This window comes from Pestalotiopsis fici, assembly GCF_000516985.1.
Source record: "Pestalotiopsis fici W106-1 unplaced genomic scaffold PFICI_Scf_13, whole genome shotgun sequence".
NCBI lineage: Eukaryota > Fungi > Ascomycota > Sordariomycetes > Amphisphaeriales > Sporocadaceae > Pestalotiopsis > Pestalotiopsis fici.
The window spans coordinates 474,769-488,918 of record NW_006917103.1 but is presented as its reverse complement, the minus strand read 5'-3'; the positions used below and the strand labels follow the sequence as shown (position 1 = coordinate 488,918).

Genomic DNA, 14,150 nt, shown 5'->3' with positions numbered 1-14,150 from the left:
CTTCTCCTCACACATTTTTCATTTAGTTCATATCTCCTTGAACAAATTAAAACTGCCACTAAATTCCATTTCTCAGCCTTACGAGATCTGATAATTCACACTACTATTATACGCTGCCATCAAGCGTCCCCACCATAATACAACACAACTCTTTTTTCTAATAAACAACCAATCCAACACAAGGCCAAGATGGGTATCGCATCGGGTATCGGACACTTTTTCGAGTCCATCATTGAGGTTATTCAGGGCATCTTTACCGCAATCTTCAACGTCTTTGCCCTGGCTCTACACACTGTCGCCGACGCCGGCAAGGGTGTTGTGCACTTTATCGAGGGTACTCTTGGTTTCGCGATTCGTATGTCTTCCTCCCCTATGCTGTCACGGTTCGAATCACTCGGAGCATCTCTCGTAACTGACATTTGGCTTTTGCAGACAACTTCTTCATCCTCGGAACTGTCGCCGCTGCAGTCCTGGGATACCTGTACTATCAGCAGCGCCAGAATGGCTCGACCAGGGTCAGCAAGACCTTGAAGTCCAACTAAGGAGTATTCATGGTGCAGACATTTGGCGAAAGTTATGATGGGCACGACTAGGGGTGGACATGCAGACTCTTGTTTCGAGAAATATACCCGTCTGCTTGCACTGCCAGATGCAGGGAAGGACAGTACTTCAGTTAAATAAGCGCAATTGATATCTATTCAACTCATTCCAACTCTTGTTCAATCCAATGTTCAACAGCAACATGAATATATCTTGTTCATTGCATATCGTCTTATTATACCATGTACATAAGTGGTATCCGTTTCTACATCAGGCACTGTCTACAGATATGCCGTCACCCAATACGCTCATGATTTATCCATTCTCCTTTCCTGATGGACTTTGTGAAAACTCCCCAACGCCAGAAACCATTAGTGATATGCCTCTTCCTCAAGCTCTCCAAGGTTAAATGGTGCCGCCCGTGAATCAGTATTCCTCCACTGCACAGTTGGGGTGCAAAACATAGACAACCTTTGCATCGGCTGCCTCCTCGTCGTCTCCTTCGTCCGAGGCGAGACCACTGCCGCGAACAGCCATCAGGATGTTGTCCTACAACAAAGTCAGCACATCAATTCGTCCATAATATGCAAAGAATCAAGCATGAACTTACCTTGACCATCTTCTTTAGGACCATCTTGGCCAGGGTCAGCTCACGGTCATGATCCTCCTCAGTCTCAAGCTCCTCCTCCTTTTGCTCGAGGTACCATTCAAGCAGCTGCTCAGCTTCAACGCCCTGGGCAGCTCCCGTCGCCTCGTCATCATTGACGCGGCTCACAAACTGGTTGACCATTGCAATATATTTCTCATAAGTGATGGCCGTCTTCTTCTTCTGGCCGTCGGCCGGAGTTTGCGAAGAAGAGCCATCGGCATTATCCATGGTCTCGTCGCCTTCGGCATCTTGGTGTTGAGCACTCGACGCGGCATCTGCTGCTGCAATCAGCTCAGCAGCATCCTCAGGTGTCACGTCGTCGTCATCGTCGTCCATTTCGACATCATCGTGCTCCACGCTAATAATACTCTGGCGTAGCAGCATGAATGCCTCGTCGACAAAGTCTGCAGTAATATCCTCTACGCAGTTGGCCTTGGCAATGGCCTCGGAAAGTCGGATCAAACTTTCCAGTTGACGGACCGTGATACGGTAGCTGTTCTTGCCGACACCGCCCTGGGCATCATCGGAACGGAGCTCCTTGTATCGCTTTACAAGCTGTTCCTTGGCCTCGTCTGTAAACTCGGGGCGGAAAGTACGAGCAAAGCGAATGTAACGCTGAAGACACTCTGTGCTGAACTCCGGCTCGATGGCGCTGTCGCGGAGCTGGTGGATACCCACAATGTGTTCCGCCAAATGCCTATCAATCTGGTCGTTGCATTCATCCAAAATGACAAAGAACAGATCAAAACGAGACATGATGGGCGCCGACATGTTGATGTTTGCGCGCAGTGTCGTCTTTCGGTTGTAACGGCCACCGACGGGGTTGGCTGCCGCCAAGACGGATGTGCGAGCGTTCAGTGTCGCCTGAATGCCAGCCTTTGCGATGGAGATGGTCTGCTGTTCCATGGCTTCGTGGATCGCGACTTGGTCGGCAATGTCCATCTTGTCAAACTCATCAATGGCACAGATACCATTGTCAGCCAACATCAGTGCACCGGCCTCGATTGTAAACTCGCCAGTTTCCTCGTCCTTGATGACGGCGGCCGTCAGACCAGCGGCTGAGGAAGCTTTTCCAGATGTGTACACAGCTCTCGGTGCGAATGAGCACACATACTTGAGGAATTGAGACTTGGACGTTGACGGGTCGCCCACAATGCAAATATTGATATCGCCACGAAGCTGCATTCCTTCGGGCGTTGTCTTGTGCACACCCGACATGAGCTGTAGAAGGATGCCCTTCTTGACAATTTCATGCCCGTAAACCATTGGAGCCAACGACTGAACCAGTCGGCTGTAAATATGATCACTGTGGACCATTTCACGCAGCTCATCAATCTCGGCCGGCGTCATGGAGCTCAGCACAGCCTGCTGTGCTTCTTCCACCGTCTCGGCACTCTCGGCATTCGCCTGCGTAAGTGATCCAATAATATCTTGGACTGGGCGCTGTGCATTGGATCCTGGAGTCGATGTGTCCGAGTTGACCATTGTAGCCAAAAAGGCAAGGCGGTATGTAAGATCACGCACACCTAGCGCTTTGAGGCCAGAAACACCGCTGCCACCTACATCGTTTCCACGAGGAGCGTTTCGATCGTCTCTAATGGCTGTAGGCCTCACTCCGGGCAGGCCAAGCTGCGAGACGTCTGGCACGACAATCAAGGCGCCAGTAAAGATACATTTCTCGCCGGCTTTGGCTCGGTCTACCATCTCTCCTCGAAGAATGACATCCATAGTTCGCGGCATGCTTCCAGTGGGGATTTCGGAGCTGTTTTCTTGAATGCGAACCTTTTGCCAGTCCACAAAGGTGCTGTGCCGTATGTCCAATTGCCAAGCAATGCGGTTATTGCACTGCAAGTTGGGGCATTGAGTAGGCTCAGTGTAGCGGAAGGTTTGTTCTACATTGGGGACAACAGATCGGCATGCCTCGCAGACAAATGTTGCAACCGACAGCTCGGGTCGGACTTCTGAAGTTCTGGTGACAGTTCCCGAGATGGACAGGAGCTGGCCAATATTCTTGGCTCGCAGACTGCGCACCCGAGAGACCAACGGGAGGTTATAGAATGCAATGGCAAATAGCTTGTCGGTCTGTTGATTTGCCGTCTTGCTGCCCTGCGTGGCTTCGGACTGGCTGGCAGTGCCTGATCCGGCATTGCTCGCTCCCGACGTTGTCTGACCACTCGACACTGTAGGCTGGCGATGCTCGCGAAAGTATTGCGGTTCGTACTTGGCAATCATGTTGTGGAGGGCGTTTGTGAGGAAGGGGAGAAAACGGTAGTATTGTGTGTTGATGGCATTTGCCAGACCTCCATTTTGATATGCAGATATGTGGTCGTAGTTGACGTAAAAGGTCGAGAGCTGGTAGACTCGCATGGCGTGAATTTGCGCAACATAGTACTTGTCCGTCGTGACGGCGCTCGATGTTGGAGCGGCCGAGGATGTGGGATCTTCTACGAACTCCTCGATAAAGTTCTCAAAGTGCTCCTGGACCGTGATGCCGATCCTGTCTTCAACTCGGGGGACATCTTGGGGTCCGTTTCGCCTGGCGCGACCGGGGATTTGATCGTCTGCGAAGCCCTCTCCCTCGTCGTCGCTGGGCGCGGCCAGACTTTCGGACAGAGGAGCTCGAGGTCGTGAGTTACGTCTGGAAGTGCGCGATGGCGCATCCGACATGACCATGCCAGTATCACTGGGAGTTGCCGCCATTGTGGGTTGGGGTTCGCGGAGGCAGTGGTTGAAATGAAGAGGGTATCACGGAAGGGAGCTGAAAAAGTCGGGAGCGATCTCGTCTCTGGTACAAAATTGGCCCAAGGAGGGGCTAAAGTCGCGTTTCTCTTGTCGCGCGTCTCTGAATCAGGTTGAACGCGTCTGCAGGGGGCGCGTGTTTAATTGGTTGCATGACACTAGGTTAGGCTGTTCCCAGAGCAGCGCCCATCACATAGCAACTCCCACATCCAGCCCATGTTCCTTACATGAGTTATAACCCACATACATTCCTCTTCCTTTGCCCACTCAAGGAACATTGAAGCAGTCGAGGACATTGACATTATGATGCAGGAAATTTATTTTCAATGGGTTTAATTCATTCCAATTGTGTGCTAATGTGGATGTGTGATGTGCTAAAGCAAGGCAACATGTATCTCCATCTCGCTCTCGAGATCTCCATTTTTATACTCTCCCTGCACTGAGACTTTCAAGTTCCAACGACGCCGAGTTCCAACATAATCAGATACCGCAAGACCTGACCGACTGTGACTACTAGAATCGACCCTCTGCGATGTCAATGTAATCCTGCAGCTGTTCAATTCGGTCGCGGCATAGCTGGAGTACCTCCTCCTGTTTGTTCGGCGGCATACGCTTGAGATGAAGCAGATTAGGGACTCCGTTTAGTCCAATGGTAGGATCAGTGCTGTCATTTGCGGTCGATACAAGTTTCCTTGGTGTGATGGTAAATGTAGATGCTGTGGCAGCTGATGTCTTTGAAACTCGTGCAGTGGGTGCCGACTTGGGCGCTACCGTCGTCGTTTCTGGTTCAAAATCTTCTGCAGCATCTGGAACGCATAAGTATCGACATTCATGCATTCTTGTGAGTAGAACTGGCACTCGACACATACCTTCGCGCAATGAGCAACGATTGGTACCATAGAGACAGTTCGCACAGGAACCTGTGCCTCCCGGCACCTGGACACAGCCCAGCCACTGTCCCTTGCCACTCTCGCACCACGTGCAAATGTCATCATCACTCTGTTTCTCCCCAGAAATCTGCGCCAAGACGGCTTTGAGATTATAATTTCGTCGACGGAGATTGAAATCAGTTCTGCCTCTTCCGGGGTTAATCTCCAAAGTATCCCTAGCGGGCAGTGAAGCTAGAGAGCTCAGGACTTCCTCCTGTGGAAGCTCCTCCGGGTTGAGCTGAAGGTCAGGGTAGGTCTCACACAAGACGGTCCACGAGTTTTTGTGAGGCGACATGTTAGATTCGTCGTCTGACAATGAGATTACGTCGGAATGATTGGGAAAGGTGCCTCTCATATTGTGTCCTAGAATGGGCGAAGCTCTGCCAAGTGCGTTGGAGGGACTGTGACTTCGCGATCTTTTATATCGCATGTTAGGGAATTGTGAGTTCGTGACTGGACGGGAGCTGCGCGAGGATGCCATATCTAGAGAGACAGGCACAATCGGTAGGGCGCTATGAGTCAATGATGAATATGACTTGATAGAAGACTTGTCGTGGGATATGTGCAGTATGTGTAGAGGAGAAAGAGAGAAATTTAAATTCGGTGTAATCAATGAATTTTGTAGTGGGATGTGTAAAATGTGTGTGAAGCCCATTTGTGGTTCAACTTGGACGTGAACGTGAGCAAATGGCAAGAGCGTTGGGTGAGTTCAATGCACACAAGCCCAAACAGTCAGTGCCTTCCAATTGTGCAAGAAGAGCCTAGCTTTCATTATACGCAACATCAACTACCACCACTCATCTATTACTTACACCAATCATGGCTGCAGAGGAACTTTCTCATGTCCGATATAAAGTCAAAACATCATCATCACTGGATATGCATTTTATATGGGGGTTCAGACATATCTCATTGTTTGCTACTACCAGAAGCTCATCATGGGGCCTGGTGACGTTTCTGCAGTCTAACATTGGCCAACGGTAAAAGATAGAGGGTAGCCCCGTCATGAAGGGACCCCTTCCCTGTCTCATTCAATCGCCACTTTGCCTACTCAGAGACAACGTTTATCTCCTCATCAAGTTCGTGCTCCTCATTTTGTGCAGATCCGTCCTATGCAACCCTTCATCGCTAGCCGCGGCAAAACAACTGTGCTTTTGCATATAGCCTCAGGCTTGAATGCATTTGTAAAAAGGAGAATGCGTCCCTCAAGACACCAAATCAACGAAATCTCCCTCCAGCATCCTTTTAATTCCGTTTCGGTTCGTATAGTCGGAAAGTAGAGGCAAAACCATTAGCCTTTCTTCATTCATCGACAGAAATGACAGAAATGCGCTAGACAATACTCGTACACGTTGTCGTCTCGAAATAGCAGGCCTTTTTGAAACCTACATGACAACGAATGGGGGAAATGAACCAAGAGCGAATTGCTTGGTCCTTACTGTGAGCCTGATTGGGCCGCGGGCTTGGACACTCGAGAAGGGTTATCCAGCGCCGTTCAGGGTTGTACAATTACAATTTTGTTTCTGATGTATTTGTACCGCGTTGTGTTTGCTTTTGTTGTGTAGTCGTCATTGTTTGAAGACGTCTCGTCTCGTATGCAATGAGAAATAATTCGCAGTCGCAGGTTGTTTCTACTCATCGCTGATTCTACAGCAGCTTACGATTGGGTCGGTTGACCAAGAGTAGACGAGCTCTTGGTCCAATGCTCGGATCGAGCTCGAAAATTTCCACGTCCACCACGGCTTGAAGGACGTTCAGAGCGCTCAGAGCGCTCAGAACGCTCAGAACGCTCAGGACGATCTAAGGTGGACGAGGAACTCTGATAATCACCGATAGACTCGCGTCCACCTCTCGGACCACCTCGGGTGCCCCGTCCGCCACGACCCTGGCGTCGCGAATCGCTCCGGTTTCGAGGGCTGAAGGGTGCAGGAATGGTCTTTGCTTCATCCATGCCATTAATCATGATGCGATAGACGCTCTTGTGGTTGACTTGCTCGTAAGGAAAGCGGACAGACTCTGATGCAGTGGCGTCGACACGATACTTCATGTTCAGCGGAAGCCAGTTAGGCTCTGCAGCTCTGTTCGACCAGAGTGCAGATGGTGCGTCGTTGGGAAGATTGACCAGTGGTAAGGACCCCATCTCCTGCTCGTCGAAACACTCTTCAGCCATCTCTTTGGTTGTAACATCGCTGCTGTCACTGATGGAAGAACCTGAAGGCGATAAGGCAGGCAGAGATACTGTAGCTGATGTGTTTGTGTGTGCCTCAAATGCATACTTGCTAGATGAGTCAACCGAGATTGGTTTTGCGTGGGGGGTACGCATAAGACTATTAATTCTTTGTTGCCAATTCTCTTGGGTCTTGATCTCACCGGCAGACTGAATACTACCACCGTAATGCACGTTTCGGCCAGAGAGCGGATTTCCTGAAGGGCGGGGAACAGGGGTGGCAGCGGCGGCTGCTGCAGCAGCAAAAGTAGCAGGCTTCGGAGGAGCAATGGGTGTAGGAGCTTGCTTGATTGGCGGCGGTGGTCGTTGTGCCGCAGGGGGTAGTTTCACCACGGGGCGTGTGGGAGGCAGTGAGACATGTGGTCGTTCGGCATCACCATCATACGCGGGGTGGCCATCCATTGTCGGAGGTGGCGGAGTGGGTGACTTGGGCCTTGTTGGCATGATGGACTCCTCCTGTCGAATGTCACGCGATCCACCATGTGGAAAGAAGCGTGATCCAGCTCGAGATTGGACGGGGCCAGATGGGCCGTGTCCGGCGGGGCCTAGAGGTGCTGCTCTGCCATAGGGGCCTTCTGGAAGACCAGTCTGCTGTCGGTAGTCCTGGTGATATGCTGGCTGGTTAAATTGATGATTTTCGTGCCTGATAGGCTCAGGACCCGGGTTAGGCGCAGCGGCATTCCAAGACGGCCCCGCGTGGCGATCGATTCGTTCACTATGCTGAGCCGTGACGCCTTGTCCTGTGATGCGCTTTCCATCTTGATTAATGTCGACGCCGCGCCAGGTATCTCTGACGCTGTGCTGGGCCTCGCTGACACTAACGCCCTGAACTTCGAGGTTCTTCCTGTACTCATCCAATTGTTTCTGTTTCTCGGCACGAATGGCGCGATCGTCAGCTGCGATATCTGCTGTAGCCCATGGGTTACGGCGGGTTGCGCTTCCAGTGTGGATAGGTTGAGAACCAGGACGGTTGGTACTGGGGGGGCCAATGGGGGCTAAGCGTTGCTGCGATTGTTGGGCAGTGCGTGGTGGGCCGATAGGAGTAGGTCGAGAGGTGATGCTAGCGGGCTGAGCAGGTTCAGAATCGGCAAGCTGCTGACCAAGATCTGCATCAAACGTGCCATTTCCTAGAGACCGATCATTTCCAGGTGCAGCCCATAGGTTTCTAGGACCATTCTGTGAGCCACTGCTCCAGGATGCAACCCTGTCGGCTGGCTTTTGCACCGACTCGGGCCATGATGTGTTGGACTGAGGGCCAGTCGGAGGGCCTGGTCGTTGAGGCTCTGCATGTGGACCTTCCATGTGCGCGGTCTCGGGACTATTACCACTCTTCGCATCCGAATTGGCGGTGGTTGCTTCCTGGTTCTCGGAATGAACAGCGCTCTGCGGTACAGCTCGTTCGGCCTCAGCAGCGGCTAGTTCTTCCTTGCTAAAGATGCCAGCCGGAGGACCGTCGCGTTTGTAGGCGACTTCCTTCGTTTCCTCCTTCTTTGTGCTCTTGCGTTCTGGCGCAGGGCCCATAGCCGCCAGTTTCAATGCGATTCTCTCTTTGCGAGCTGCCTCCTCCTTCGCCTCTTCTTCTAGTCTACGTTTGATGGCCAACTCTCTTCGTTCGCGCATCAGACGTTTTTGCAGCTCGATTTCGTCTTCAGAAGGAGCTGTCGTTGCTGGCACATCAGTGGGGATGTCGACCGGAGGAGCATGGATGTTGTGCAAAGTTGCGTCGATTTGGCCCGGAGAAGGGCGTGGCTGCCACGGCTGGGCATGTTGTGAGCGTGCCGGCGAGGGCTGGCCAGGGGCAGGGACAATCTGCTCTGGAGGGGCCATGTCATGGGGTCGGCCTAGGCGGTGCATAACACTACCACTACCACCGCTGACGTTCGACGAGGTTCGACGGCGGCCGTACGGTGCCGCATCATAGGCGCTCGATCTACTGGTTTGAAATGCCGCCGAGGGCTCTGCCGGCCCCTGGAAATCCTGCTGTTGAGCAGGACGTTGTAGGAGCGCGGGATGCTGCCGGTAGTTTGGATCGTGCCGCGAGCCCCTGCGATCTTGCACCGGCTCATATCGTCCAGACTGCGAGTTGAACAACTCTCGGTTGCCGCCAGGCTGGCCATCCCGCCAGGGTCCTCTGCTGAAATCATCAGCAGCAATCTCCTTGGCGGGCATGTTTCCATGCTGGCCGAACGGAGAATCGCGCGGCGGGTAGCCGCGCATCGGAGGCGGCGGTTGATGCGGGTTGGGCAACTCCATCATAACAGGTGAAGCCTTGTCGACAGGTGGAAGAGTTGCCCATGGTGACTTGGCCGGTGTGGGCGGTGCGGGAGCCTTGGCAACCAGAGTCGGCTTCTCCGGTGCACCTTTCAGCACTAGACTTTTGCCTGAGGCGATGAGACTAGGCTTCACAGACGGCGAGGCTCTGGCACTATCACTTGTCACGCCCGGAGCCGGCGATTTCGGCTTGTCCTTTGCCGGGATAGGAGCGACTGCAGCTGGTACCGGTACGTTGGCGATAGTTGCTGTGGGTACTGGCACGGCTGGTGCTGTTGAAGGGGTTGGCTGGTTCTCCAAAGTGATTCTGGTCCCATCGGTCCATGTTATAGCCTCGGGCGCCCACTCTTCGTCCTCATCCTCGTCGGCCCAATTGGACTGGCCCCGGTCGTCTTCGGGTCGCAAACGATCTGCCATATGAATGCCGTACTTCTTGAGTTCTTCGTCGGAGTACTTCTTCGGTTCAGGCACCGGGGCAGCTAATGCTTGGTCAGCCAAGGTATTCAAAGTGTTATTCAATCTAGTATGAGTCGCAAACCTTTGTTGCGGTTCCAGACGGTACTGCCGTCGGGAGCGCTGGGTGCTTTGCCATTTGTTGTGAGAGTCTTGGAGGCGCCTCCCAAGCTAGAGCCCGACTTTGCAACAAGCTTCAGTTTTGATGCCGAAGAACCGACTGCGCTGACCGGAGTAGCGGGTGCTAATGACGGAGACGAATTCTCAGATCGAGAAATTGCGTTGGCAGCAACTTTCGCGCCGAAGATCTTATTCACAGAGACAGACTTGAAGCTCTGAGGCTTCTTGACTGTAGAGGAGGTCCGTACATGACTTGGATCCTTTGCCTTTGATGTAGATGCCTCAGTATCCGAGCCACCGCTCACACTAACTTCTGCCGAATGGGCAAGATCTTCGACAACATCGTTGACGGCCTTGATCTTCTCAGGTTCGTCGGGGCCGCCGCCGTTTACAATAGGTGGGCTGGGAGCCTCGACATTCTGAGCGCTGAGTTCGGTGGTAGCAGTAGTCTGAGACTGGGAACAAGTTAGCAGCCACGCTTCGGTTTGAATGGGAAAGGAACGGTGGAAGCGGACGCGACGCAGCGAAATGTGTTGTTGTCGCGGGTCGGTCGGCGGAGAGCGGTCGGGGATGATTGTTCATTGTTGAACAGTGTCGTGAACAGAGGAAGCGGTAATCAGGTAGCAACCAAGGCAAACTTACGAGCGAAGCATCAGTTACTGAGACATCTACCGGCTTCTCGCTGGTGGCCTCAGCAGCCATCATCCGCTTGAGAGGAGCACTTCGAGTCTGGTTTGTTGTCAGGCAATCAAGCCGATTAGTTGATGCGATGCGCGGATAACGAAAAAGGAGAGATGCGCTGGTCGCTGGGTCGCTTATGGCGTAGATGAGCTGAGGTGTGATGTGTGTTCACTTCCAAACTTTCAAAGTGTCTAGCCGTGGCGGGAGCTGGCGAATGAACGTGTTGGACGAACTGAGAGCGGGTGGGGAACGCGAAAAGGAACGTAAACCGCAAGTTCAGCAGCAGGTGCAGCTGGGGGTGGTTGGTACCTAGTGGCAGTGGTCCAAGTACCTAGGTTGGGTACAAGTAGTGCACTGCTGGGCGCGCAATAGGCTGTCAGTCAGTACATTGAAAGCGTGTAATATGTTAGGTAGTTGCAGGCTCTGGAACGCATAAGAGACTCGCCGGAACTTACAAAAAAACAAGGACAAACGACTCAAGCAAAAAATTGTTTGGTCTGTTTGTTACTCTGTCAGCACTGAATGATTTTTTCCCCGGTGATGGTTCTTGCGGCTGGAACACCAAAGATAGAAGGGAAAAAGCAGATGGTTGGCAGTCATCAGTCTACTCTGAACCAGAGTTGATTGTCTTTTGTCGAAGGAATTGGTTAGCAGCTGAATCCCGAGTCTTCGGCAAGAGCGGATTGGGTTTAGCGTGCTTTTATTTCTGCCTGTACCCGTTTGCGCTGGCGGGTCCCGCCATGAATGGAGTAATCAACTAGTAGCCAGCGCGCCGGAGTGTAATAATCAACAGGCAGTACCCAGCTTGCCAGCTCAGCCTTGTGCTTCTGAGAATGTAGAGTCGCCGTGAGTTGCAACGGGGCAACGGAAAAGGTGCCGGCCATTTCTCTGGCAGAGGGTCTTTGTAATCGAAATCCTTATTCTCGTGAATTATGAAGTATTCACATCGATCTCCCATGACTCATTACTTTAGCATGAAGAGTGCCTACATGTTCTATACAGTACTGAATACCAAAGCTCCCCATCACATTCTTCACATAGCTGTGATCATCCATAAGTCTCAGGCAAGCTCTGTTCTCCATAATACCCTGGACAAATATCCTAGTGTTCGAATTTGTGCGTTTGCAACATGTTGAGCAGGTCCGTCTTGTGATTAATATCTACCGTCAGAGAGGTAAGTCGCAGGCCAGAATAGACGCACAGCTGCAAAATGACACACTCCATGGAATCCACCATACAACATGACAAAGATACTAGGGTTTTTATTGTGCTCGTTAAGGGGGCTTTCCTTTTCACGTCTCATTAGCGTAGTAGAGCTGTCAAGATATCACAACTCGCGACATGTCAGTCACGTTGCTGAGAAATGTCAACCACATCATGTTATTTGTGTTCAATTGTGAGAACCCAAAAGTTCGCTGCCCGACATGATTACAAGAGAAAACACATCTCTCAAAATCACAGAATATCATGAAGCGAAAGGCACAAAGGAAAATCAGGTCGAGTCCAATTCTCTCCTTTCTAGTACACAAAGCTCCGCAATCTGCTACGACGCTTCGCCTCTTCTATGATATGTACAAGGTACCTTCGGCATTATTCATGCCGATTTCCCATCGGTGCTTGCATGCGGGCCACACATTTAGTGGGCGTTGTTCTTGTGGTGGCCTGGATAATTGTCAGCGAATAGGCTCTTGTCGTCCAACGCTGGATGGATCAAACTTACGCAGGTGGAAGTAGTAAGTGATGGGGTATCCGATGACCAAGATAAGACCGATGGCGTGAATGATGGCTGTAGACATTCAGATTAGCAAAGTTCCATAGACTCCCTCCATTAGGTCCAGTATCGTGGGCATCTCTTTTCCTGGCTGTACAAGTCTCCATCTTTCGACCTGTGCGCCGCAGTTCCTCCTTCGATACATTCCCATCATACCCGGGGGGCTAGTACGTACGCTTGCCAGAGGCGTTGTCGCCACCAAAGTGCTTGGCCTGGTAACGTCCGAAAAGACCCTTGGGCTCAACCTTGGGGGCAGAGCCACGGGGGAGCTTCTCGTAGAAGTTGACGACGCGCTTCATGCGGACGGCATCGGGGGCAGCGCCAATGGCCTGGTGTTCGTTTGCATGTTAGCCGGAGTGTTCCCGTGTCAAGAGTGTCATGATGTCCGATTCTCGCTTCCCGGTCGGAGCCGAAATCGCGGGACTTATTGATAGGGCGGCTTCAAGTTGCAGACTGCACGTCCGGCAAAGTCATCGGTTTGGGAGTAACGTACACTTGGCGAAGCGACCTGGAAACATGATTAGTTGTTGTCCGTGAGTAAAGAATGCCGGGAGGGCGTACCTTGGGGGGGATGAGGGTCGAGAGCGCCCTGCGGGTGACGAAGCTCATTTTGGCGGTGGCGGGAGTGTCGCGATCGATATGAACAGAGACGGAGAAATCACAGGAGTCAATTGGCCCAGGTTTGACGCAATTGACAAGCTGTGCAAGGAGGAGAGATGTCGTCGGTTTGATGGCTCAATGGCTGTGAAGTGAGGTCAAATCACCAGGAACGGCACGAAAAGACCTCGTTAGCGCTGGCCCGAGCCACAATTGGACCCGAAATGCATTCCGCACCCACGCAGCACCCGGCACTAGCCACATCCGACTCAGCCACATCCGCCATCTTGACCTCACCTTTGTTTGAAGTTTGAGCTTGCCAATAGGCAATTGGACGACGACCCTGCCACCAGTTGCGCCCGCCGATTGCGATCGATATGGCATCTCTCCGAACTCAGTCTGCAGCCAAGCTGCTGCGGACGACGACCGTCTCACGATCGACCGTTACTTCCTTCACCCAGCGACGCTTCAAGGCCGACGATGCCTCTAAAGCCCTCACGGAGAGTGGCCCCGTAGCTACTGCTACCAAGACTCCCGCCGAGAGAGCTCCCAACTCCCCGGATTGGAGCGCACACATTGACAAGGCCACCTCGTACGTCTCCATGTGTCCGCTTGTCATGCGATCGAATTGGCGATGATAGTGAGAACTACTAGGCTGGCGAACTTTGGCTGATACCGACAAACAGCACATACACTCCGGTCCCCAAGCGTGTCTTGGATGGAAGCGAGGACAGTGAGGTCCTCCCAGCCGCAGTCCTGTCTGGCGCCCCCGTCGAACTGCAAGCACGAACTGTTCGGTACGATAGCTAGCCTTTCTGAGTATGCTTTGGGATATACTAACACCTGTCCCGCAGCATCTACCAGCCCGCCAAGCCTGCCACCCAGTCCGGTAACTGGGGCTCGCACCACTGGCGCATGGATTGGGATGTCCTTTCCAAGGGACACCGATGGGAGAACCCTCTGATGGGCTGGCAGTCGTCGGGTGATTTCATGCAGGGAACGCACCTGAACTTCAAGTCCAAGGAGGACGCCATCACCTTTGCCGAGAAGCAGGGCTACGAGTACTTCGTCCAGGAGCCCAACAAGAGATCATTCACACCCAAGGCCTACGCCAACAACTTCTTGTACTCGCCTGGCAAGCTCAAGCTCGTCAGAGCGAAATAGAGGATCCAA

The 14,150-nt window shown here is 52.5% G+C and overlaps 6 protein-coding genes across 6 annotated transcripts; 2 read left to right on the top strand and 4 right to left on the bottom strand.

Annotated features, from left to right (window-relative positions):
- Positions 1 to 189: 189 nt before the first annotated feature.
- On the top strand, positions 190 to 542 carry PFICI_14559 (uncharacterized protein; the record flags this gene model as incomplete). Its single annotated transcript, XM_007843140.1, has 2 exons — positions 190 to 355; positions 433 to 542. The coding sequence occupies 2 exons, from the start codon at positions 190 to 192 to the stop codon at positions 540 to 542; spliced, it is 276 nt and encodes a 91-aa protein (XP_007841331.1).
- Positions 543 to 966: 424 nt separating this feature from the next.
- PFICI_14558 (DNA replication licensing factor mcm6) lies at positions 967 to 3,889 on the bottom strand (the record flags this gene model as incomplete). Its single annotated transcript, XM_007843139.1, has 2 exons — positions 967 to 1,089; positions 1,151 to 3,889. The coding sequence occupies 2 exons, from the start codon at positions 3,887 to 3,889 to the stop codon at positions 967 to 969; spliced, it is 2,862 nt and encodes a 953-aa protein (XP_007841330.1).
- Positions 3,890 to 4,441: 552 nt separating this feature from the next.
- On the bottom strand, positions 4,442 to 5,152 carry PFICI_14557 (uncharacterized protein; the record flags this gene model as incomplete). The annotated part of the gene is made up of 2 exons (XM_007843138.1): positions 4,442 to 4,734; positions 4,798 to 5,152. The coding sequence occupies 2 exons, from the start codon at positions 5,150 to 5,152 to the stop codon at positions 4,442 to 4,444; spliced, it is 648 nt and encodes a 215-aa protein (XP_007841329.1).
- Positions 5,153 to 6,514: 1,362 nt separating this feature from the next.
- PFICI_14556 (uncharacterized protein) lies at positions 6,515 to 10,633 on the bottom strand (the record flags this gene model as incomplete). The annotated part of the gene is made up of 3 exons (XM_007843137.1): positions 6,515 to 9,834; positions 9,894 to 10,383; positions 10,571 to 10,633. The coding sequence occupies 3 exons, from the start codon at positions 10,631 to 10,633 to the stop codon at positions 6,515 to 6,517; spliced, it is 3,873 nt and encodes a 1,290-aa protein (XP_007841328.1).
- Positions 10,634 to 12,245: 1,612 nt separating this feature from the next.
- PFICI_14555 (ATP synthase subunit f) lies at positions 12,246 to 12,989 on the bottom strand (the record flags this gene model as incomplete). The annotated part of the gene is made up of 5 exons (XM_007843136.1): positions 12,246 to 12,271; positions 12,330 to 12,395; positions 12,556 to 12,709; positions 12,874 to 12,888; positions 12,942 to 12,989. The coding sequence occupies 5 exons, from the start codon at positions 12,987 to 12,989 to the stop codon at positions 12,246 to 12,248; spliced, it is 309 nt and encodes a 102-aa protein (XP_007841327.1).
- Positions 12,990 to 13,354: 365 nt separating this feature from the next.
- On the top strand, positions 13,355 to 14,141 carry PFICI_14554 (NADH-ubiquinone oxidoreductase subunitA; the record flags this gene model as incomplete). The annotated part of the gene is made up of 3 exons (XM_007843135.1): positions 13,355 to 13,569; positions 13,664 to 13,774; positions 13,832 to 14,141. 3 exons carry the CDS (start codon positions 13,355 to 13,357, stop codon positions 14,139 to 14,141), a joined length of 636 nt encoding a protein of 211 aa, XP_007841326.1.
- Positions 14,142 to 14,150: the final 9 nt, after the last annotated feature.